This window comes from Pelodiscus sinensis, chromosome 13 (assembly GCF_052426305.1).
Source record: "Pelodiscus sinensis isolate ZL-2025 chromosome 13, ASM5242630v1, whole genome shotgun sequence".
Lineage (NCBI taxonomy): Eukaryota > Metazoa > Chordata > Testudines > Trionychidae > Pelodiscus > Pelodiscus sinensis.
In genome coordinates, this window is record NC_143064.1 from 32,590,379 (window position 1) to 32,614,929 (window position 24,551).

The 24,551-nt window shown below is 37.4% G+C and overlaps 1 protein-coding gene across 1 annotated transcript; it reads left to right on the forward strand.

Annotated features, from left to right (window-relative positions):
- The first annotated feature begins 246 nt into the window (after positions 1–246).
- Positions 247–24,528, forward strand: LOC102452661 (transmembrane protein 182-like). The gene is made up of 5 exons (XM_006130451.5): positions 247–494; positions 3,678–3,795; positions 6,576–6,674; positions 12,068–12,205; positions 19,028–24,528. Exons 1-5 carry the CDS (start codon positions 342–344, stop codon positions 19,255–19,257), a joined length of 738 nt encoding a protein of 245 aa, XP_006130513.2. The 5' UTR covers positions 247–341; the 3' UTR covers positions 19,258–24,528.
- Positions 24,529–24,551: the final 23 nt, after the last annotated feature.

Consider the following 24,551-nt stretch of genomic DNA (forward strand, 5'->3'; position numbering starts at 1 on the left):
TCCAATCACTGTTTTTTTCACTCTCCACATTGCTTTTGTAAAATGAATGCCCATGTGTTTATTTGGGAATCTCCATACCTTATCTCTATAGATTGTTATTATGTTTCTATAATACCACAGCTGTTTGGTTGTGCCAGCTCATCTGCTTTTATTAGTCCTTTTGCTACTGCAACTCAAACCAGTCATGAAACTCTAACCAATCATGAAACGATGTTAATCCGTGTCCAAAAATAGCATCCTCTCTTCATACCCCTCCTTTCAGTCGCCTTTTCAAACGTTGGACACTTAAGTGATTTTCTTCTTTTCTGTGTTTCAAGTTTACTACCTATTGTTGTTCCACCATGAAGGCTGGAATGCCAGCCTTTTTAGCAGGAATTCTTGGTGCCATTGGTGTTCTACTGTTTCTCATAGCTTTTGGGACAGATTATTGGCTACTAGCAACAGAGACATGTGGAATCTTTGAACCTGAAAATAAAACTCTTCACACCACAGAGGTAAAACCCCGAAATCTTGTAATATTCTGCAAAGAAAAAATACACTTTAAAAATAACTTATTATAGAAATGTTTTAAAACTGACACAAATGTTGGTGCTGATAGTTTTAAGCCTATGGTAATATGTACTTCTTGCATATACATTCAATCTATAAGAGCTCAACTCAGCCTAAACTATAAAATCACAACCTGCATCTCAATGAAGGGTATCACTGATGAAAGATTTGAAGCAAAATCGGCATAGGAACCCATTACAGGAAACACTTCTGTCTTCTGACAGCTATGGGGCAGAAAGTTGAAAAGTGAAAATGTATTTGCTGATACCTGCATCTGCCACTAAAGACAAACTCTATTATGCTGAGTTTTATAGAATTAGAATTGATATTTTATCACTAACTTCTAATATAGCTCCTACAAAATCCTGATTTGAGCTGAAATTGCTTCTCGTGAAATTGTTCAATAAAGCCTATGAAATGAAAGCTGGATCAATTCTCTGATTCTTTACATTCTTCTTAAAAATTCTTTTTTTTGTTGGTCAGTGTGTATGGTATTAACATTTTGAAGAAATATTCCTCCATTATTCATACTTCTCTTTATGATAAAGTCCAAGACAATTATGTTTGATTTTTCTGTTTAGTGATTTATTTCTGGAAAATTTTATAGTGTCAACAATAAGTATGCTTGATCCCAGGGTTTTGAAATAAAGTATAGGTTTCTGGCTACATAAGCCATATTGACAGATGACTCTTCATACAGAAAGCAAACGTCCCAGCAGAAGTCCTCTGTGTATCAAACAGTACAATAAGGCTGAAGAGGGCAGAGAGCAAAAGCTTAGCACACACAAAAGTCCAGCTCCATTTTGTTGCACTTAGAAATGAAGTATAAATATGGGAGTTTTCAGAATATTTTCAAGTTACTCTGTTTTCTCTAATATGAAAAAAGGATCCAGGCTAGAAGGGATATGGAGATATGTAGTTAGGCCAACTCTCTGTCTAGCATAGGACACAGATACAGGGTCCTGAAAGTACCTGTTGGAGCAGCATTTATTATTTTTTGAGTTTTTTAATAATTGATTTGATAGTTTATTGCTCCCAGCTCTATGCTGCATACAATTCCACTCACAGACACAATCTTTACCCATTTTTAAATTGGCAGGATCTGCCTCATATGTCCATTGAGCATTTTAATTGTATCTTAGCTATGAACTGGCAGTTAAAACTAATATACATGTAGCAAGTCAGCAAAGGCATCCTGTTGATGAGGTGTGTGTCTCTCATATCATGGCAGTCAAAGGCTGAACTCTGATTCTGAAAGAAGCAATTCTTCCATATGTTCCAGTGGAGTGTGTCTTTGATCAACTCAGTAGGACTTACGTGTAACGGGTTTGGTTATGGAGATCCCCAGATAAATCCATCTTCTGATATATAAAGTGTTATACAGAGCAAACTTATAAATTCTGTCAAATTTATGATGATATGATTTATGTGATAAATTTTATCAATGAAAGAGAGCTATGCACAGCTGTTGTTACCTCGTAGGTAACAATTATATACACTGGGTTTATTAATAAACAAAAGTGATTTTATTAAGAATAAAAAGTAGAATTTAAGTGGTCTCAAGTGATAGCAAGCAGATCAAAGTAAGTCAATAATCAAACAAAAATACCAGTTAAGCCTAATAGTCCAAAAACCTCTTTCATGCAATTTCTTACTCTAACAATATTCTAATAATCGTTTCTCATGAGCTGGGAAGTCTCTTAATTTGGGCCTGATCTTTCCTGGTCAGTCTTAGATTTTTCCAGCAGTCATCTTGGGTGCTAAGCAGAGGTGTCTAGGTGTCTGGCAGCCACTCCTATTGTTTGGTTTTCCATCTTTATCTTTCTTTTGCCAAAGGTGGGAATCCTTTGTGTTCAGCTTAAACTTTTCATGTTTCCAGTAGAAAAGTATAGCGTCCAAAATGGGTTCCAGCATCTGGTGACCTGGCCACATTTCTTGAAGGAAAAACAAGACTATTCATGGCTCATTAATCAATGTACCAGGCCATTAAGTTCCTTGATTACTACTAATGGCCACCACTTAGCAAGTCTAGATTAGTAAACAGGTTTATACTTCATATTTCTAACTTCAATACAGGAATGACACATGAACCCAAATAAAATATACTCATTCAGTACAAATAATCACATTTCTAATGATATGTTACAAGATGTATTTTGTATGGACATGAGGGGAGGGGGAGAGCAAAGTCACACCATGTATTGGCATTTTGGAATTCAAAATGACTTGATATTTCTCTGCTGGGCCACAACTATCTTCATCTCCTTGAAGTAAGGGGAACGGCTAATCTTTGAGATGCTGAGTGCCTCAACTCCCAGTGCATGTGATACTTTACAGAAGGTGTGAGCCCTTTAGCAGTAATATTGCTTCTCCATCAAACTGTACTGGATAAAGATAGATATTTTTAATTAGTTTTAATTATTTCCTAACATGTTAACTCACATCATAGACAGCACAGTGCTCCTAATGTGACTAGTGCCTCATGTCTGCAGAACTTTCATGCAAGTTACTGTAAATGAGAAATTGTTGCAAATTAGACAGGTATGTTTCAGCAGTCATAGTGGAGCTCAGGAGGAGATTGATATAGATAAGGCGTAACTTCTGTCTGAGAAATTAAACACAGCTCACATTGGTTTGACCAGGAGGGGGAGCTTTTAGGGTCATCCAGTAGAAGGGTTTAATTAATGCGAGAGTTAGAAATGGTAGTAATTTTGGGTACAGAAAGACTGCAAGATGGGGTCTGCACAGGATAAATAATATTTTAACTTCTCAGAGACTTGAAGAAATTTTCTACTTATCAGAAAGTTAGAGAAACCCCAGAAAAAAGCTTGTTGTCAATGGTATTCTGCATAGCCAAGGAGACCTGTGTTAATGGAATCCAATTCAAAGTGCTAGATAGAGAGTTACTCTTGTTCGTAATTTTGACAATGCAAAAATAGAAAGAATGAAAGAAAGAAAGAAAGAAAGAAAGAAAGAAAGAAAGAAAGAAAGAAAGAAAGAAAGAAAGAAAGAAAGAAAGAAAGAAAGAAAGGAAGAAAAGGCAAAACAAACGAAAAAGCCTGCTAGTAACTAAGCTAATAGGAAAGACGTATTCCAGTTTTATAGACTTGTTCTTTATTCTCTTACAGGATGAGGTTTTAAGAGAGTTCAGGAAAGAAATCCTTACGTTTCACCATGAAGGTTTCTTTTGGAGATGCTGGTTCTTTGGCGAGGATTATAAGGAGACCATATGGAATTTCTGGTTTAGTGAGTGTTATCAATGCATTTTACAGCTTTGTTTAGAAATGCTTGAAGGAGATGGATCCAACAGCCTTGATAGTTTATTATGGTGTCCACATTGCTGCGATTAGGTTGGTGTCAGCATTTCTGTTATAAAGCTCTAATGCTACCAGATTATAATTGATCTATAAAAATAAATCTGGGCTGCAAGTCAGTGAAGGAGGTCCCTCCCAACTGAGGAGCAAGCTGGCTTTACATTTATATTATGTTTCACAGGATCTGCTTGGCCATTTTAAAATAGGACAAAACCAATACTATCCCACACTTCCCTGATCAGGAGCTCATTCTGTCCCCCATTTAACTCAGAAATATTTGGTCTCAGATGGTCTCCCACAACGTTATAGAAATGTAGTGACTCACTCGTTTTTTCTCTTTTAAAATAGCATACCCTTATTGTATACTCATAGCCTTATTGCTACTTCATGTAGGCACCAGAAGGGCCTGCTAGATTACAGCCCTGTGGCTTTTTGCCCATTTTATCCCTATTAACATCTCTATCCTAAGAGGTGTCCAGTGCCCTCAATTTTCATTGACTACAATGGGGGGTCGGAGGGGAAGGGTGTTTGCGGGAGGCACTCAGGCCAATGTAGGAGGTGCTAAGTAGGATCAGACTTATGTAAATCTGTGTGTAAATGCGACCAGGACACTTATTTTACTGTAATGTCTATTTCCACTTTTTTATGGAGAATCAGCACACCCACTATTAGTAAACACAGATGATTGTGAAATCCCCCTTTTTTGGAAGTACGCTGATTTGTTAGAAAACAATTTTAAGCAGAATGGTAAAGTCTTATCTTGCAAACCTCTGATTTGCCAGTTAGAATCCAGGTTGTCTGATAGCTGTGAGGTGGTCCATGTGAAGTGAATTTAGTGGTCTCAGTCACAAATAACTAACAAATAACTGAAATAACTGCCATCACAGCTGATACTAGCCCCCTTTGTTAACAGGAGAGTTGCTACGGACTGAATGGAACATGAAAACTGAATTGTTTTTTCTTTCCTACAGATGACTGGGTTGCACTGGTGTGGCAGTACTTCTACCGCTGATGCCCCAGTTATACCTGCTTTGTAAATAATTAGAAGCTTTCAAAACCTTAGATAAGCACTAACAAGAGTTCACTCAAATAATCTCTGTAAAACATCTATGTACTGTGTAAAGCCAGGCTTCTTAAGGTCTCCCAATCATCCACATTGTTGTTGTTCACATCCCTGCCTTACTAAATGATACTTATTCTGGTAGTGATGGGTCTTATGGCTGTCAAGTCCACCATTTTCTGTGATATCTATGCTTGGATGGCAAACCCTCAGGCAGTGATGTCACCAGACCTTCATTCATGTGGTGGCTTGCTGGAGCTCAGGAAATGGCTGAGATGAGCAGTTATGAGTGTTTGACTCCTGGATGGCTTCTTTTCTTGCCGGACCACAGCCCTGGCAGCTCTTCAAGTACTGTACAAGGCATGACCTGGCATGTACAGTGTGTGAGGGGTCATGCTGTGTAGTAGACACCATTATAAGGTGTGGCACCACTTTCTTTACCAATTAAGCACCGAATGTCACCAAGATATGCCTGTCTGTTTCTGAGTCAGCAGTATCACTTTCAGGAGTACTGCATTAGGATTATGGAATAACATCAGAGAAAATGAAACTGATTGGCATTCAAAGGCTCAGAAGAGTCAACAAAACAGGCAACCAACTTTCAGTTGAGTTATTCAGTGTTCATCTGTGCCTGATATTTCCTGAAGTGCTGAGTCTTATGGCTGTCCCTCTCTAAACTACATATGGTGGGGGTCACCACAAAATGCAATCACTTAATAGCAAATTTACCATATAGCCATAATGTTGACAATTCAGCTCTGACAGGAGCCCACAGTAAATTTACATCATGATGATCAATATTTCAGATGATTCCTAATCTTTGAAAACTACTGCGTATTTTAGGATAGGATTGTCTCCATTATAAAATTTGTATTTGCTAAACTATTTTGGTCAAAAAAATGTCCTGCGAAGACTTAATATCCATTAGCATTATATGGAGATTCACTATGTAATATGATGTTATGTGAAGTAAAATGATGAAATTAATAATAATTTAGAATAATTTTAATAACATTTATTAGATAACTAGCAAATCTGTATTATTTCTTTAGGTATTATAATTGGATTGATCATGGCAAATTAATTTGCTGCTATTGTGGATCTACTAATTAATTCAATAGATATTCCATAGTTAATTTAGCATGAACTAGTCTTCACTTATTTAAACTATCCTATGAACTGGGGAATGTTTAAAAATAAGTGGCCAATCATTAATTAATTTATTTAACATTAATTCTATTTAAATTAATCTTGATAAGCCTCAATGGTATTAATACGGATGTGACACTTCCATTGTAATTGTGCTTTACTCTCCCAGAAACTGGAGATGCTGTATGGTAGGTAGCTCTAGTATCCAAATATTTCAGTCACTTCTAGGCAGAATGGGAAACAACTCAGACATGGGAATAATTATTCTAATTTGAATAAATTCTTATTTCTATGATTTGGTCTGGCTCAAGTTAATGTTTGTAATGTTCTCAAATCCAGCTGTCTATCTCATTTTGCATTTAAAACATATTCAACTTATATTTCATGTCCCCTTTAATACCAATGAGCAGGTTTTGCAGGATTGTACATTTTATCTGAGTAAAAAGGTTGTCATTTTGCATAAAATAAAAGTGAAATACTATCTATTTTCTATTTTCTTTCAGCTAGCCAAGCACATCCCAAATATTGCATGCATGGCTACCTGTTTCCTATGCCCATTGCTCTTGGACCTTCCCCACATCCTTCTTATGATGCAACTGCAGGTTGGTACCTTACCAGTTGTGTTCACCTCTTCTTTTCACAGGGATCCAATAGAGTGCTGTGCTGTGTGGATCTGTACTGTAATTACCTTGGTAACCTTGATTTTGTTTCCAACCATTGCAAACTTGCATAGGGCATAAGAGAAAGGAGGGACACACTCCCCTTTGTAGACCTTGTATGCATCCTGGGCAGAGCTGCAGCCTCACAATTGAAAGAAGCAAAGGGGACTGTTCTCCAGATGCTTCCTTCTGACAGCAAGAATGTGCATGCTGCACAACTATCCTACACCCTTCAATGGAGTGTCATAAATGTCGGGCCATCCTTAAACTAGTGTCCCTGTGCATGATGGCAGCTTGGAAGGATGATGATTTATTAGAGATGTGATTTTATAATCTTTAGCAACACACTAGTGAAATATTTTTAAAACAAATTTTAAACGAAAGTCTTGTAGACTAATCCAGTAAATTCAGATACTGACAGTATATACCTGGGGTTGGCAAATGCCTGTTAAATGGCTTCATTACCACTTGAATGTAAGGTCGCCAGATGGTTTCAACAAAAATTCCGGACACTCTTGACATTACATCACAATCTACATTATATCTTATTTAGAAAATACTGGCCATTTATATTTTCTCATTTCTATTTTCTCAATTTGTTTCCTGAACAGAAAGCTCAACTACTGGACTGTCTGGTTCAAAACTGGACACCTGGCAACCCTACTTGAATGGCTCTTTCCCATGTTCAGTGTTCTGCTAAAAGGTCTGGCTGACTTTTCACTTTCACTAGATCCTCTCTGCAGGAAGCAGAGTCACAGACCAGGGATAGGAAAAGTAAGGTGGGGAACATTAAGATCCAGCGGTGCCCCAAATTTTTGGGCGCTCTACACATCTGCATATTCTGTGTATGTGTAAGGAAGGCTCTGAGTAAATTACTTCTTTCCAGTACAACTGTGGCTTCATGGATACACACCCACTGTTACAAAAGCCTTAGTAGTCTTACATGATAAAATCATTATCTAGCCCTCCTTTGTGAAGGGGGTTTTCTGTAGGCACTTAGCTCTCTTGCTGTTAATCCCTCAACTCTACCAGGGATAATCTAACACACCATGGTAGAAAGTACACTAGATTAGACTTGGATAGGTCACTGGAAACTGTCTGTTGTTTATTAGAATTCATGATGAAAGAAGTGCAACTGAATGCAGGCAACAAAAGAGCAGCTTGTTGTTTTGTTTGCACACTTTTCCTGAGCCCCTAGGAGCAAACTCCCACTAGTGGGAGCCTGTTGTAGACCTGGGTCATGCTGGCCTCCTTAGAAAGAAGGCTCTGAATCTGGACTGAGGGTTAGACCATGATTTTATGAACCATTCTGAGTCATGGTGACAGGCAACTGTCACTGACCTGTTCCAGAAGCAGGCCAAGAACTTTATGACAGAGAATCACTTATTAGCCACTTGCTGCCTCTCCCCGTTCCCCCTGGAGAAAATACTGCACCCCTTTATGCAGAGCACTTTAGTCCTCCTTGGTGACAGACAGGGCAATTTCACTAGTTCTGAAGAATTATGTTGAATTAAGTTTAGGCATCATTACAGTCCCTCATATTAAATGCAAAGGTCATTTGTTATTGGGGGCCAGGATTAATTGTATCCTTTGGTATATATGGTTGTGACAATTTTCTTCCACTATTTGATCTGAGGAAGTGGGTCTGGCCCACGAAAGCTCATCTCCTATTAAACCATCTTGTTAGTCTTTAAAGTGCTACACAGTCCTGTTTTTTGTTTCAGGATTATATATGACACTCTAGGATGTGGGATGTGAGCCCTGCAAAGTGTTATGAATTTCAAAGGGTTACACTGAGCAGTGGGCCAGACAAAAAGGGACTTGTTGGACAAAGTGTCAAGTGGTTTGCCTGGGGAATCTCTAGCACCCCCTATGCAAATTCTCCACCTCCAGATATGCAAAAAAGCAGCATTTGGCAGCTCCACCTTACCTGTTCCCAGAGTGTGAAGCTCAAAGACCCGAGTTATTTAAAGGCAAAGTTAACGTAAGCATGGGTGTGCACTGCCTAACACTGTTAGGTATTTGTAACCACAGAAAACCTCTTTTTGGGGTTAGAAGGAATGAATCCTCCCAGAGCCTTTGGGGAGATGGGGGTAGTGATCTCTGGTAAGGTGATTGGCATGAGGGTAGGTTCTTTCTTATTGTTTTTAACATGCTTTTTCTGTTATGCATTTTGCTTAGGAATAAATGTGCTGGCATAGAGTTGTGTGGCAACTCACAACGGTGGGAAATTATGCTGCTTGTGGCCTCTGAAGAGAGAGCAAAGTGCTGGGCTGGTTAGGCAGTCTGACTTGTTGGGTGCATCACAGTGTAGGCCAGGAAATGCAGCCTGGAAAAATCCCAGTCAGAAGAGAGAGAGAGATGGGGGCTCTGCCCAAGAGAGCTGCCAGTGGGGCTTATGCCAGTCTAGCACTGGATGATTCTCAAAGTGTCTGACTTACCATTGAGTGAAAGGCTGTCATGTTTTTGGTTGGTTTTGTTCAAAGAAAAAGGACTAAAAACACTTCTTAAAAGGCCTACTTTGGCAAAGCAAAATCAGCTTGTTATTAAAGCAGAGAAAGTCAGTTAAATCAACTAATTCAAATTCCCACCAGTGTTTTCCTTTGATTTCCACCTCCATATATTTTTGGATTTCTGCAATGAATTAGCTGCCATTTGGAATTTTAATTGAATTGATGGCAACGAATAGAATTAATCCACTGTGTTTTTTTAAATTAATTGATTTCTTTAAATAGTACACATCACTCTGCTTTGCCTCGTGGGACCTGGGGCAGGTGTACTGTACAAACAAACATCTTGACCTTTTCCTTAGCCTTTAGCAATGTCGTTTTTTATGGAGAATTCATTAAAAATTGTCTTTTTTTCTGTGCTGTGTATGATTTCTGCCCCAGGGAGTACACCATGGTATAAAATGGATATGATGTGTTTGTTGACAGTAAAGTGAGTAGCATATTTCAAGCTCCAGTATAGACTCTGTATAAAAAAACATTTTGCAAGAGCTAGTTCAGCAATAGTAGGGATTTTTACTTATAAGAGACAGTCACGGTTACCAGTTTCTGAATGATTTTACTAATAAACAGGCTAACTTTTCTGAGCTAAATAAAGGGCTCTCAAGCCATCTGTTCCTGCCTGTCAGTCCTTGCTATGAAACGCTTTCAGCTGCCTCTTATGAATCTTTCCTGAGACTGACTTCTGAAAGGCCATTAGATTACTTAAAGTGCCATGTGTGAGCAAAAAGTTATATGAAAAAATACCCTCTCCTATGTGAAAGGAATGTGTTACCCTCCACAGAGCCTGTAAGCTCATTTTGTTCTGTAGGAGACACAGCGATAATGCTTGAGTGGTGGTATGGGGACGTTCTCTGCATAGATCGCTAACCCAAACCCTGTAGTTCTTAACCCCTCTTTAGTATCCACTCCATTACTGCTTGCTTGTCTGTAGCTTACTTACTTACTTACTGCCCGTTACGCCAATGGCGCATAGGGCAGCAACAAAGTCCTTCCACTTCTGCTTGTCTGTAGAGCTAGCCTTAATTATATGACCACTCACATCCAGGTTTACAACACTATTCCTATTAGGGTGTAATAAACCTTATGTTCCAAAAGGGTTTGGGGAAGCTACATTAATTCACTCTGAAATATTTAAGATCTGCACACAGAAAGTGCACAGTATTGTTGTTTTATTTCAAATATTATTTGAAATATTATTATTTCAAATGTAAAATATCTTAGAGAGGAGGATGCCCAAGGAAAGAGTTACTCACTATGGACCATATCATAGTCAATAATATGTAACTAAAGGCAACATTTGGCCCCATTATGTGGTGTTAAGATATGTAAAGGCATCATGGACTTTCTAGAAAGATTCAAGCTTCTTTTACTCAATGGATTCCTTGTCAGCCTGGTTTAAAATGAATAAAATGTGTCTGCCATATATAATTTTTCTTTCATATGTGAATCATGACATAATTGCCCATTTTCCCATGCTCGAGTCTTCACACATTTCACCTGCTCTGTAGGAAAATATGACTCAGTTCTCCAGAATCATGAACCTGACACACAAAGTGGAAGATGATATCATGAGGGGGCCAAGGTAGCTGAAGAGACTGAGGGTAGGGTAAAGAGCCTTTTCACCCATTTGAATATGGCCCATGTTGGTGATGTTCACAGAAAGTTATTCTCATCAGATAATGTTCAGTGAAATAAGTTGGTGATCAGGCCCAGTCTTAGCTGGAAAGTGCTCACCACACACAGTTGATACCAATTGGCCCTGTTGGTTGAAGTCATAGCAGAAAATCCAAGACTCAATGGGCCAAAGAATTTGAATCCCCTTCACTAGTTGTGATCCTTCTAGGTCAGTAGGGAAGGCATCCTAGAACACTGAAAAACTTGCACTACTGCTTTCTGTGTTTCACCTGTACTATAGTAAAATATAACTCAGTTCTCCAGACTCATGACTGGGGCACTTTTAACAATCACTAAGTGGAAGTGGTGGGAGGGAGAGAAAAGAGGAGATGAGTTTTGGCATATTTCCTGCCCCAAGCTTGTTGCTTTTCCCAGACAGCTTGTGTCATATTTTACCCTGGCAATCAGAACCATTTTGTGTCATGCCTTCCTGACACACACATCAGAGTTCTGCTATTCAGCCTAGGACTATTATTTATGGTATGATGTATGTGACCCAGAAGCTGATCCTTATAAGGGCTGTGATCCTTATAAGGGCTGGTCATATAGGCTGTGTCTACACTGCACCCCTTCTCCGGAAAAGGGATGCAGATTAGCCGGAGAAAAGCGCCAGTCTAGACGCGATTCTCCGAAAAATAAGCCCTTTTCTGGAGGATTTCTTATTCCTGCTTTCAAGATTTCAATATGAAATCCTCCTGAAAAGGGCTTATTTTCCAGAGAATCGCATCTAGACTGGCGCTTTTCTCCGGCTTATCCCCAAGCCGGAAAAAAGCGGCAGCCATGTAAATGCAAATGCCGTGGGGGATATTTAAATCCCCCGCGGATTTGTAATCCTTACTGGTCTAATCTGCATCCCTTTTCCGGAAAAGGGGTGCAGTGTAGACACAGCCATATTGTATACCTGAGGACATATTAGGGAGTTAGTAACATGCCCGATACAGCTCTTCTCAACATGTATGCCAATTCCGTAAGTCTAACAAAATATTTTAAAATTGTTCATAATCCTGGTATTCATTACAGCAAGGTTATTATTTTTATGGTTGCTGAGTTGTTGGAGTTATTTGCATTAGTTTCACACAGACTTCTGAAAATTGATCTGATTATGTGGTTTTCCGTTCCTTTCCTATAACTTTATTCTTTCCTATTGTTCAGTGTACAGAGGTTTCTGGACTGCATTCATCATACTAGCTGTCGCTGCCAGTCTGGTGGGGGGATTCCTGTTGGTGTGTGGTGCGCCCTTTTTCAATGCTAGATTCTATAAAGTGGGAGGTGGATTCCTCATCATATCTGGTAAGCTGCCAAATCATGGTAATTGGATATACTAGTGCCTGGAATGCTGAAACCAAGTTTCTCTTTGTATATATGTGTGTGTGTGTGTGTGTGTGTGAAAAGGATAGGAACTCTAACCATAAGGAACAACAGTAGAAAGATATGCGCTCTGGTAAATTATGTATGAGGATATAAGCACTGACTTTGGAGAAACTCTATTTTCCCTCCCATCTAAAAAATGAATTTTTTTAAATTAAGTTTTAGAAGTATACTGCTTAGTCACAAAAGGCTTTATTTTTCAGAAATGCATTTCTTTTTCTTGTGGAAGGCTCTGATTTTGTTATGCAATCCACTTGGAAAAAGACTTCTGAGCCTAGATGAAGTAAAAAGTAAGGGAAATAGTCAAATCTGAAAATTATATAAAGGGTCATCAAGTCAGGAAAATGAACTTGAAACATCCATTTATTCATCTTTCATGATAATCTTATTAGTTACTCCACTGAAGTGTTATTAGCACCTAGAATTAAAATTCATTTTTTTATTTCTTTCTCTTTTTGATACTGGTGGGATTATTTTAGGGGGGATTTATTGGGATTGGTAAATTTATTTAAGTGAAATAAATAATTGTTTTAAACCTTTGACCAAAAATAAAAAAATCTTGTAACCAAACATGAACCTGATCAACAAAAGTTTGGTTAACTTTTTTAATATATGTATGTCACTCGTAGGATCAGGGAAAAACAGTGGAACTGTCTAAATTGGGACACCTTTTTAAGGCTCAAATTCAATAAAACATTTAAGCACATGCATAAGTTGAAGCAAGTAGCCATTTGAAGTCATTGATAAATACACTGTTTAAAAAAAAAGTTCAGTGGGTTTCATGGAAATAAAGTTCTGTACTTAAAAAAGAAGAATAAAACTGAGTCACCACATTTAATTAATGGTGTGTTATTTTAATCTTTATTTTTACAACTTTTTAATTAAAAAACAGAACATAGAATTTCATACTTCTTAAAATACCCAATTGTGCACCACATAACCTCTTGGCCTTAGCCAAAGGTGCTCCTATTGAATAAAATTTGTGCTAATGCTGTCATTATTTTAAGTAGCAGTCATTGTTTTTAACTATCATTAGACTAAATCCGTTCCTTGGCGGCTATCTTAGGTAAGAAGATATCTTGTTAAGCGATTATCACTATATATTTGATACAAACAAGAATAGAAAAAATGGGAAATCTTGCAAAAATCATCATTCTTTTGATATTTCCAGAAAGATTTACTCAGCAGTTCATGAGATGGTTTTTGATAAACATCCAAATTTCTGGATTTGTATTGAAACCGAGTCTCTAAATTATTTGGAATACGTTGCTCTGTAGTTATTTTCTTTGTTTCCATAAAATATAATCTCTTCTGAAAATACCCTATGTTTTGACTCTCTAGCCTTTGAATGGTGGGATTTGGTCTGATGATCTAAGAGGAAGCTGGCATTGCCTTCTACTTGTGGCCTGAAGCTCAATATTAATTAACCTTCTTCCCCAAATGCTACCTCTTCTCGGAAGTGTGAAATCTTTTGTAATTTATAGAGAGGAATGTAGTCTAGTGATTAGATTTGAGTTTAGAAATCAGGACTCCTCAGTTCTATTCCTGCCTTTCCCACTAATGGAAAGTTATTATTTAATCCTTTACCTCTGTGATATTCAGTTTACTCAGATAAGAATTTTCTACCTCAGAGGTGCATTGTGAAGCTTACTTTATGCTTGTTGTAAAGCACTGTGAAAGTCTTTCCTGGAAGATTCCTAACATAACAGATAGAAATATGCTGGAAGCACATTTTTGTAAATTAGATATTTCTAAATTTCCCTTGGAAAGCAGAGAATTTATTATGTACATTTATTATTTATTTAGACTGACAGGACTATAAAAGCCAAGGTAACTGTCCCACATTCTAGATACCCCTAACAACTAATAGAAAATGGAATCTGCATGATCAGTATCACCGACAGAACTGCACGCTATACTTCAAAATACTCATTGTAGGAAAGAGAACATACAGGATGGCTTTGCTGTTTTCTTTGAGGATAGTGCTGACACTGAAGTTGAAGCCCCATCTCTAAATTATTCCATTGGCACCAGCAGACTGCATCCCCCTCCACTGCAGGGGAAATTCAGTGTTACAGAGCGAAGTTTTTATCCCCCCATTGGATACCTAGGGTTAGCTTTCCAAGAACGGCCTCTCATTATTTACCGTACTTTTAGAGGACGAGTCTGATAGCCTGCCAGCTACCATAACAAATCTTGTGCTCTGTGGGTGGTATTCTTAGAGCTCTTTCAGAAGAACCAGCTCATTTTGCTTGATTTATTCTGAAGGATAACTCAGTAGGTGGAATCGGAAACTACTTGACATTTATTGCTAGTTTCACTTGTAGATCTTTGCCCCACAAGTAACCAGTTGTCCTTGCCAACCTGCTTCCAAAAATGACTAAACCACAGGAGCAGCTAGCCAGGATATCATCTTTCTTTTTAGAATTTGACATGCTGTAGATAGTTGAAAGGCATCCTATGGGAAAAATACTAACCAATGGCTAATTTTCACTTGTTTCAGTGAATGTCAGACAATGATATAATTAATTATAATTACTGTGTCACTACTGGGGCTGGGTGAATACTGAAAAATATTTTGTGTAAACATTGCTTATGTTTTGAAATGAATTGACTTTGACTGTGTTTGTGTCCCCTTCTGTTTCAGTTCCCATGTATAATTTAGCAAGCAAGCTTAACAGTAAGAATGCATGGGCCTGATCCAAAGCCGCTGAAATCAATGGGAGGTTTTCCATTGACTGTAGTGGGCTTTGAATCAGGCTCTAAAATGGTGGGATTAAGAGATCATGTGACCTGGCTGTTGACCATGTGTCGAGTTGAGGAGAGGTAAGGAGGGCTTTGTTGGGGGAATAGCAAAGACCTGCTGCAAACAATAGAATTGAGATTCTCAAAGAAAAGACTAGGAATACTTTATAATGGAAAGTATTAGGCACCCTAAAAATAGGAGCCAATACCAGCTCTTCCATAACAGCACACAAATAATCTAGTATGTCTGCATTTTTCTCCATTCCAAATGTTGTTGTATGATTCCTGCCTGGTACATTTTTACACAAATGCCCTTTCAGATCTGAATATTTTAACAGCAGACCATTTCTACAAATGACTACAATTAAGAGGAACCATTCCAATGTTACAAGATAGTTCTGCTGTGAACAGGATGTCTGAGGTTTTGTGTGTGTGCTTTTATTAATCTGTACTAGCTTCTTGCAAAATTAAGGACAAACTCTATGCCAATCTTATGGCTACAATTCTTTATATATAATACTCCAATCCCTTTTTTTCCAAAATGACAGCTCCACATTTGGCAATCACCAGGTATTTTGTTTATAAATGCAATATACCATGTAAGACAGGTGAAAGTCAACAGTACTCCATTTTCTTCCAATAAGGTTCTTTAAGAAGCTAGTAGTCTAGAAGGTGAACAAGACTCTTTAGCTTCCAAGGAATAAAAGTTAGAGACTGAGTTCATTCATCTGCCCCTACAATTAGCTGCTATAAAGGTGTCACAAGCATATAAAACAAGAGAAGGAAAGACACAGAGTAAGACTTCAATTTACTCACAATTAAGGTGCTACTATCCTTTAGAGTGGGAAGACAGAGTGAGGGATTAGTTGTCTTGCAGTTAGCCCCTAGCTTGTGTCATCAGGGTATGAAGGAGAAAGATTTAATGCCACAAGTTCAATTTTCTTGCAATTAGCCACTCCCCAGAAGATGCCATTGACCTCATCAGTACTGCGACTGAGTTTCACAGTTAATTTTTTCCATACCAGCCTAATGAATAGAGGCAGATGGAGACAGGGTGACAAAGAAAACGATCACTCTGCTAATTTTCTAGCCAGCAGAAACCACAGAGCTATTAGAAAGAATATATAGACTGTCTCATTTGACAAGCATGTTGCTTATACTTACCAGGACGCAATACACAACAGCAGAAAGAACACAACCATATATGTAAGCAGGAAGATGGTTTGATTTAGTAATCTCTTCCCCCTGCACTCTGCCAGCCCATCTCCACAAAGCTATTACTGTATTCACAAAAACCCTAACAGCACAAAGCAATCCCCAGTCCTTAACCTAACCCCCAAAGTGGGTCCTTTGCTCACTCCAGTGCATAGCTGTGTGCCTCATTTCATTTGTTATGCAAGAGGCATACAGTGTTTTATAGACACTTGCATAAATATCAAGGGACTAAGAGTTTGATCAATTTTTATTCATTCCAGTTAAAATCTTAGAACTTCAATATCCCCATGACCCTGCTGGACCTTTTGATGCCATCCTGAAGTAGGGCTATTAACTCCTGTTTCAGTTCTCTGCACTTCCTCTTCTATTTTCCTATTCAATTTGTCCTCTTCCATTTACACCTGTGATGGTGTAAATGCCAGGACTCTTCTCTATCTCACTTGTAATTATTCTAGTGGAGAAATTGCTTATTTTACTCAATTTTTGTCACATTCAATGAGTGTGAAATTGTTCTTAATTTAGATTCCATTGTTACACTGGTGCCATCATTTCCAGTACTCTGTTTAATAACAAATCCCAAAGTGTGAAGAGCTGGTGGCTTTTCTAGTGAGGCCTAATAAGACATTTTCCTGTTCATCACTCTGGGAACCTGAATGTTGGAAGTCATTCCTCTTCATTGGCCTCTCATTCCTTCCTGTGGTGGTGATAGTTTGATAGTTCTTTTCTTTCAGCTTTATATATATAAAAGAGAGTAGATACATGCCAGATCTAAATATACATATTATCATATCATTGTTCTATGTTCTTCAGGAATATATTTTTTTATTTAGGTGTATTAGGGTAGATATTGCATGTTAATGAGGTATGAATTGATCTTAAGAAGGATGCTTACTGAGGTACAGTTGCAATCCAATTAATTTAATTTTAAATTACATTAGCAATAAAGACTTAATTACATTCTTATCAATATATTGTATTTTGTGAAGAATGTGTGACTATTAATTTATATATACAGCAATTTCCTTATAGCAAGATAATTGGTATTTTAAGCATAAACTGTCATATTACATGTAAATTACTTATTTGCGACACTTAATTTAAAGTGCTACCAAAAATTATAATGAACATATGGGTATTAGAGCAGATAGCATTTAACTCCTTGACATCCATTCCCAGTAGACGTAGGAATTTTTCTTTGTAAGTCTAAAACATCAGGAATAAATAGAACAATGTGACATACAGTATGTTCATAAAGTATAATTCTCAGATCCTGGAGAGATTGGCCTGCAATTTTAATAAAAATAAGACAACTCTATCTACTTAGCTTTCATTCCTACACACACACACACACACACACACACACACACACACACACACACACACACACACACACACACACACACACACACACACACACACACACACACACACACAGTATGACTTAGCCAAAGATTATTTTGGCTCCTGTATATTTCATATAGGCCTTTTATTAGGCTTTCATACAGGAAATCCCCGAAGCTTAATCTGACTCTTTACATTTATTTATTTAATTCTTTTACCTATTATTCTAACTATTATATTGAAAAAGCACCACTTACTGCAGTTAGCATACAGCAGTATTTGTGGTGGTGTAGGTTATTTCAAATCTGTGATATTTTACAAAACTCTGCGTGATATGTTGACTGTCTAATGGGGACCACTGCCCTAATTATATTAACATCAGTAATATGTTTCTATGATATTTTTGAAACAGTGAACTGGAGATGTGAGGCTCCATGGCTATGGACCCTTTAGGTGAACAAAGTGGCATGGGCCTATTAGCAGTTTTCCCAAAGTGGGTCCAGAGCCCACTTTGTGAAACACTGCACAGGATGAAAAAGGCCATTCACCAGAGTTTCAGAAGCTACTGCACCTTGTCTAACCACCATGAATTCTGTTGGCTCAAGCTGGTCTCTGAAGTAACGACAGAGCAATGTTATACACAATGAATCTCACCATCCTCAAATTCATACCCCTGCATTTTTGCTTTTTTTGTGAAAAGGAGAGTCAGTATTGCCTGCAATGTCTGATTTTTTCCCTCCTCTCAGACGATAAAAAGAAGTATTTATTTTTCATCTTGGCCCATGTTTCATTCCACTCTTGCCAGACATAAAACTCTCTAATGAAAATGGAAAAGGTACACATTTTCCAAATTTGGATAAAATATTACAAAATGCACTGATTTCTCAAAAATAACATGGCTTTAGATCCTATTCCCACTGAAATCAATAAGAGCCTGGCAATGTCAATGATTGAACCTAAATGGGAAGACCATATTATGCATCACTTACAAGATGCTCTGCACAGAGGTGAATTTCACCCTGGCGAGTAGGCTCAGATCTCATCCAGCACCATACTCTCCAATATAAAGGAGCCAAAAAGTGTGGCCTGAATGATCAGAACTCAGTGGTGAGGGTGACTTTATGTAAATGTTCCTTTGATTCAGTGTAAAAACATTGCTGGGAATTTATATTTGTTATGAAACATGATTAATTCTTATAAAATCGTATAATCTTAAAAAATAAATATACTCTTTTATAAAATTCTACACTGTTTAAAAGAAAAGAAAATCTTTACAAAATTTGTTGTATTTTTTGATAAGTGCAGATGCCAGTTCTTCATATTCAGTTTATTTAAACACAAACACAGATGTATAGCCAGTACAGATTCAGACAACATTTTGTCAATTTCACTAATGCATATGCTGATCACACTTAAAAATAATTGATCTTTGTCTCTTTTCAGGAGGCTTATTTTTCCTGCTCATATTTCTCTTTGTGATGTGGAAGGAGTTTGCAGCTGATCTCCAAAAATACATACTTCTGGAAAGAAGTGAAAAATGTATGGTAGATGTCCCTGTAACTGTGTACTATGGATGGTCTTTTATGTTTGCTGCAGCTGGAGTGCCTTTGGTTTTACTTTCTGGACTTCTCTTTTATCTTATTGGCCGAAGCATTCTGCAGGCAATGGAATAAACAAGCTGTGTGGCTGAGCATCCCTCTGAATAGATCTTTGAAACCACCTGAAAGCGAGGACATAACTGTTCTGGGGACTAGACAATTTTTGTAGCTTAGGTGCATGGTCAAATGATGATTAGGAACACTGGAAATATAAAACCAGTCATTTCAGATAGAGATGATTTTGAACCAAAACCCCACTGCCAAAATATCCAAATTTAGCTGTTCAGATGTGCATGTGGACTTAATATCTTTTCTATCCTTACCACGGGAAAGACCAAAGGTCCAAATACAAACATGCAGACCTATAAAAACATAAATGTTCAGATTCAAACCCAAAGTTTGCAGTGATGGTTCAATTCTCGCTTAAAAGTCAATATAATACTCTTCATTTTGTAATAGACTGAGTACATCTAAAAACTGGCTGTGGGCTGCAATGTTTATTCAGAGAGATAGGGATGTTATGTTGAAATTTCTAGCACCTCATTTCTTGTTAAATGTAATAAAATCTGGCTGCAATGATATATTCTGTAATGTCTATTTGTGAAAATCAATTAGGATGATATTTGAGCATGCAAGCGCTCATTAACATTAAAGAACAACTAAAATAAAGCTTTCAAATACAACAGGAAAATGATGTATCAGGAGGTACAAGATCTTTTTGGCTCTTTTAGGGTCCCAAACCTGCAAATACAAATGCATATACTGAACTTTAAACATGTGAACTGTTACATCTGTTACATGCATAATAAATCATATGATTGCTATCATTTATCAGTTATTTACAGTATTATCCACTGTGTGCTAGGTGTTTCCAAACAAACATTAAAGAAAAGATTGTCACTATGAAGATTTCACAGTTCAAGGACAAAGAAGTGGACAGAATGTAGAGAAATGGGAATGGGCACAAAAATATTATTATTTGTGTGTGTTTGTTTTAGTAGTGCCTTGAGGCCAATTGAGAACAGGTACCGTTGTGCTAGGCTCTGTACAAACAGAATTAGGAACAGTCCCAAATAAGAAGATAAAAGATTTTAGTGTCTAGAAATACTCAAGTGCATAGGATTTGCAAGTTAGTAACAATAAAACATGCTAATTTGAATGCACTATATGCAAGACTGTTGAGATTCAAATGGCAAACTAGTTTATATTTGTACTATATGTGAGGATTTGTAAAAAATTGGAGTAATGATAAGATTTAGTGCTGTCACTATGGCTGTGTCTACATTGGTGCAATCTTGTACAAAAGCGATTGCTTTTGCGCAAAAATATGCTGCCTGTCTACACTGGCGGGGAGTTCATGCGCAAGAACACTGACGTTCTAATGTGTGAAATCAGTGCTTCTTGCACAAGAACTATGATGCTCCCGCTCAGGAATAAGCCCACTTGCGCAACTGTTCTTGCTCAAGAGGCCACTGTAGACAGGCAACATGAATTTCTTGCGCAAGAAAGCCTGATGGCTAAAATGGCCATCGGAGCTTTCTTGCACAAAAAAGAGTCTACACTGGCACGGATGCTCTTGCGCAAAGGCACATGCCAGTGTAGACGCTCTCTTGTGCAAATACTTTAACGCAAGAACTCTTGCGTTAAAGAGTATTTGCGCAAGATCATACCAATGTAGACGTAGCTTATATGTTTAGGGTTTGATCTCAATGCTTTGAAGTAAGTTTTGCTTAGTCCTTGCTTGTTTCAATGATTTGCATAATGTTTGAAACAAACTCACAAAATTGTGTGCTTACTACATGAATGCCATTGTTTGTATTAAACATATATCTTTAAGCTATATGCTATGCTATTGACTATATGTAGTTAATAATGTAATGCAAATCTATTGTAGAATACAGTGAAAATTGTCAAAGGTATAAATAATGTATTATTTCACTTTCTAAAATATTACGAGTGTCAATGGAGCAAGTTCAAATTACTCATTTACAAAATCCATGGTATGTAATGTATAGCATGGTAATTTGTAATTCCAGTGTAAAGAATACTTATTTCATCTGAATAACAGACTTAGTCTGTAATTTTCACTTATGTTAAGCTCTCATTGATCCCCATTAATGGGAGCTTTGTTTGAATAAGGATGGATATGAACGATATATCTTATACTACTCCAGTGAATAGAAATTTTGTGACATTCAGAAATACACAGATATTTAAATGTTTTATTTGTCAATTTTAAAGGATTTTTTAATTATATCAGTTAGAGTTATGCCTATGCTCCATTGGTTCTTCAGGTGATAATTTCTCACTATAAATTGTCTCTCTTTGGATATTTTTTGTCATTTAATTATCTATTCAATGTGAAGCTGAACACTTATGGCCACAAAGAATAAAAGTATGTAATCTGGGAGCAGGAGAGGTCAAGATTTACAGTCACTTGCCTTTCGCTGATCCCATAAAACAATCCAAGCATGCAGAAATGATGAGCCCGTAAGAGACGTCAGGGCAGAAGTACGAGCATGCAGCAAGAAATCCATCAGACTTATTGATATCTACAAAACTAAGGATCCCTGAAGTTGTGAATATAGAAGTGAATTTTATATCACAGAATGAAATATTTATTAACTTTCTCCATCTGTTCTTTAAAAAATTTAGTTTAATGTCATCAAGGCATTTATGGAATACATTTAGTTTAATCACACATTCATGCCGTGGGGAGTAACCGTCCCTTGGAGACCTACTCATTCTGGATCAGGTCTAGAATAAGCAATAGTTTAAAACTCAATCATTCTTTTAGCGAACACATGACTTAGAGTCATGTCACAATAACTTGGGTTTTAAAACTTTTTGTTTTGCATGCATCATGACTCATGACACCATGGCAATAGATGCAAATTACACTAGAGTAACATGATAAAGCAATTCATTAAATCCTGTGTTAAAATGCAACATTTATGGCTGGCTTATCTATTGAGTGAACATGTCATTCTTTTGGGCTACAGAAAAGATTAGTTTATTTCTCAAGGCTTGTATTCCTAAACTGAGGATAACTTGTTTGCACAAAATTACCCTTTGAGAATTCATTTCCTTTGAAGAGGAATTTTCAGAGTTAACCTAATGGGTTTAGTGACATAGTCTGGAAATGATGGGTGCCTCAATCTCTTTTATCTGTTAGATTTGACAGAGGTTGACAAAAAGATGAAGTGGTATAGAGACAAAGTTAAGGTCTGATTCTGATCTGACATGAACCAGTGCAAATCAGAAACAATTCCAGTGAAATCAGTGGACTCACAAGAGTATAAAACTGATATAAATGGATCAGAATCAGACCTAATAAATACATTTTCAAAAATGCATAATTAAGCTGGTGATTTCATATCACTCTAATGAATTTTCGTCAAGGTTCTCTTCAAGGATGCTTTTCTTCCATTAGCATTTGACATTAGTAAGCAATGAATAATTCCATTTTCTCTTTCTAACATCTGGGACACTTCCCGCTTTATTTTCTAGTCACTCAACAGTCTGCAGGAAATATTAATGAGTCCTAGGTGTTAAAATACAGGCTGTATTGATCATCATCAGGAGGCAAGGTTATATATGAGCGGTTGTAAGTTTTCAGACTAAGAGGCTGATTTGGGGTTAATAAAAAATCAGTCAGTTTCATCTGAAGAAGTGGGCTGTGCCCACAAAAGCTCATGATACTATCTACATGTTTTGTTAGTCTTTAAAGTACTACCAGACTATTTGTTGTTTTTTAAGTTTATTACTTACTGAAACAGCCAGTGAGGTGCCCAAAGGTCACTGGAACATTCCTGACTAGGCCATTATAGGACTTTTATCTTGAAGTCTGCGCACTCTTTCATGCATACAGGAACCCTGTGTATTAGAGCCAAATGCACGTGATATACTTCAATTATATTTCTGGTTCTGCTCTGTAATAGCCAAGGCAGAGTAATTGCTGTGCACACCACTAGGTAGAGCTCCTTTCTGCAATAGCCTGAGTCCACGCTAGAGATCTGAACCACTTACGTGGCAGGATTTCTCCATTGAAAGTGCCAGAGGTTCATTGTATCTACCCTAGCCATTCTGATTCAGGTGCAGGTATTTCTCTACTATGGATTTATATAGAGGCCATGAGATGCACTCTGTCTTATTCTCTATCCCTCTTTTAAAGAGTCCTGACATTGTTTGTTTTTTTGACTGCCACTGCACATTGTGTGGACGTTTTCAGAGAACTGTCCACAATGACTCCAAGATCTCTCTCTTGAGTAGTTGTAGCTAAATTAGTCCCCATCATTTTGTATGGATATTTGGGATTATTTTTTCCAATGTGCATTACTTTGCATTTAGCAGCATTAAATTTTATTTGCCATTTTGTTGCCCTATCACTTAGTTTGGTGAGATCTTTTTTAAGCTCTTCACAGTCTGTTTTTGCCACCTCACTGTTTACCCTTTACTCTAGATCATTTATAAATACATTGGATAGGATTGGTCCCAGGACAGACCCTTGGGGGACACCTCTAGTTACCTCTCTCCACTCTGAAAACTTGCCATTTGTTCCTACCCTTTGTTTCCTGTCTTTTAACCAGTTATTAATCCATGAGAAGACCTTCCCTCTTACCCCATGACTACTTAATTTATTTAAGAGCCTTTGGTGAGGGACCTTATCAAAGACCTGCTGGAAATCTAAGTATACTATATCCATTGGATCCCTCTTGTCCACATGTTTCTTGATCCTCTCAAAGAACTATAGCAGATTAGTAAGGCATGATCTCCCTTTACAGAAATCATGTTGACTTTCTCCAAGAAATTATGTTAATCTATGTGTCTGACAATTTTATTCTTTACTATAGTTTTAACTAATTTGCCCAGTACTAACATTAGACTTACCAGTCTGAAATTGCCAGGATTTCCTCCAGAGCCCCTTTAAAAGTTAGTGTCACATTAGCTATTTTCCAGTCATTAGGAACAGAAGCTGATTTAAAGGATAGGTTACAATCACAGTTAATAGTTCTACAATTTCATATTTGAGTTCTTTCAGAACTCTTGGGTGAATGCCATCTGGTCCCAGGGACTTGTTATTGTTAAGTTTATCAGTTTGTTCCAAAACCTGCTCTAATGACGCCTCAGTCTGAGACAATTCCTCAGATTTGTCACCTAAAAAGAATGACTCAGGTTTGGGAATCTCCCTAACATCCTCAGCCGTGAAGACCAAAGCAAATAATTCATTTAGTTTCTCTGCAATGACTCTATTGTCGACCTTATTGTCTTTTGGTGCTCCTTTCACATCTTGATCATCCAGTGGCTCCACTGGTTGTGTAGCAGGCTTCTTCCTTCTGATGGCAATTAAAAAACATTTTACTATTGCT

Bases quoted from the DNA above. Each gene is read 5' to 3' on its own strand.
- LOC102452661 (XM_006130451.5), top strand. From the start codon at position 342: ATGAAGGCTGGAATGCCAGCCTTTTTAGCAGGAATTCTTGGTGCCATT. The intron at 6,675-12,067 runs GTTGGTACCTTA...CCTATTGTTCAG, and splicing joins TTCTTATGATGCAACTGCAG to TGTACAGAGGTTTCTGGACT. The intron at 12,206-19,027 runs GTAAGCTGCCAA...GTCTCTTTTCAG, and splicing joins TGGATTCCTCATCATATCTG to GAGGCTTATTTTTCCTGCTC.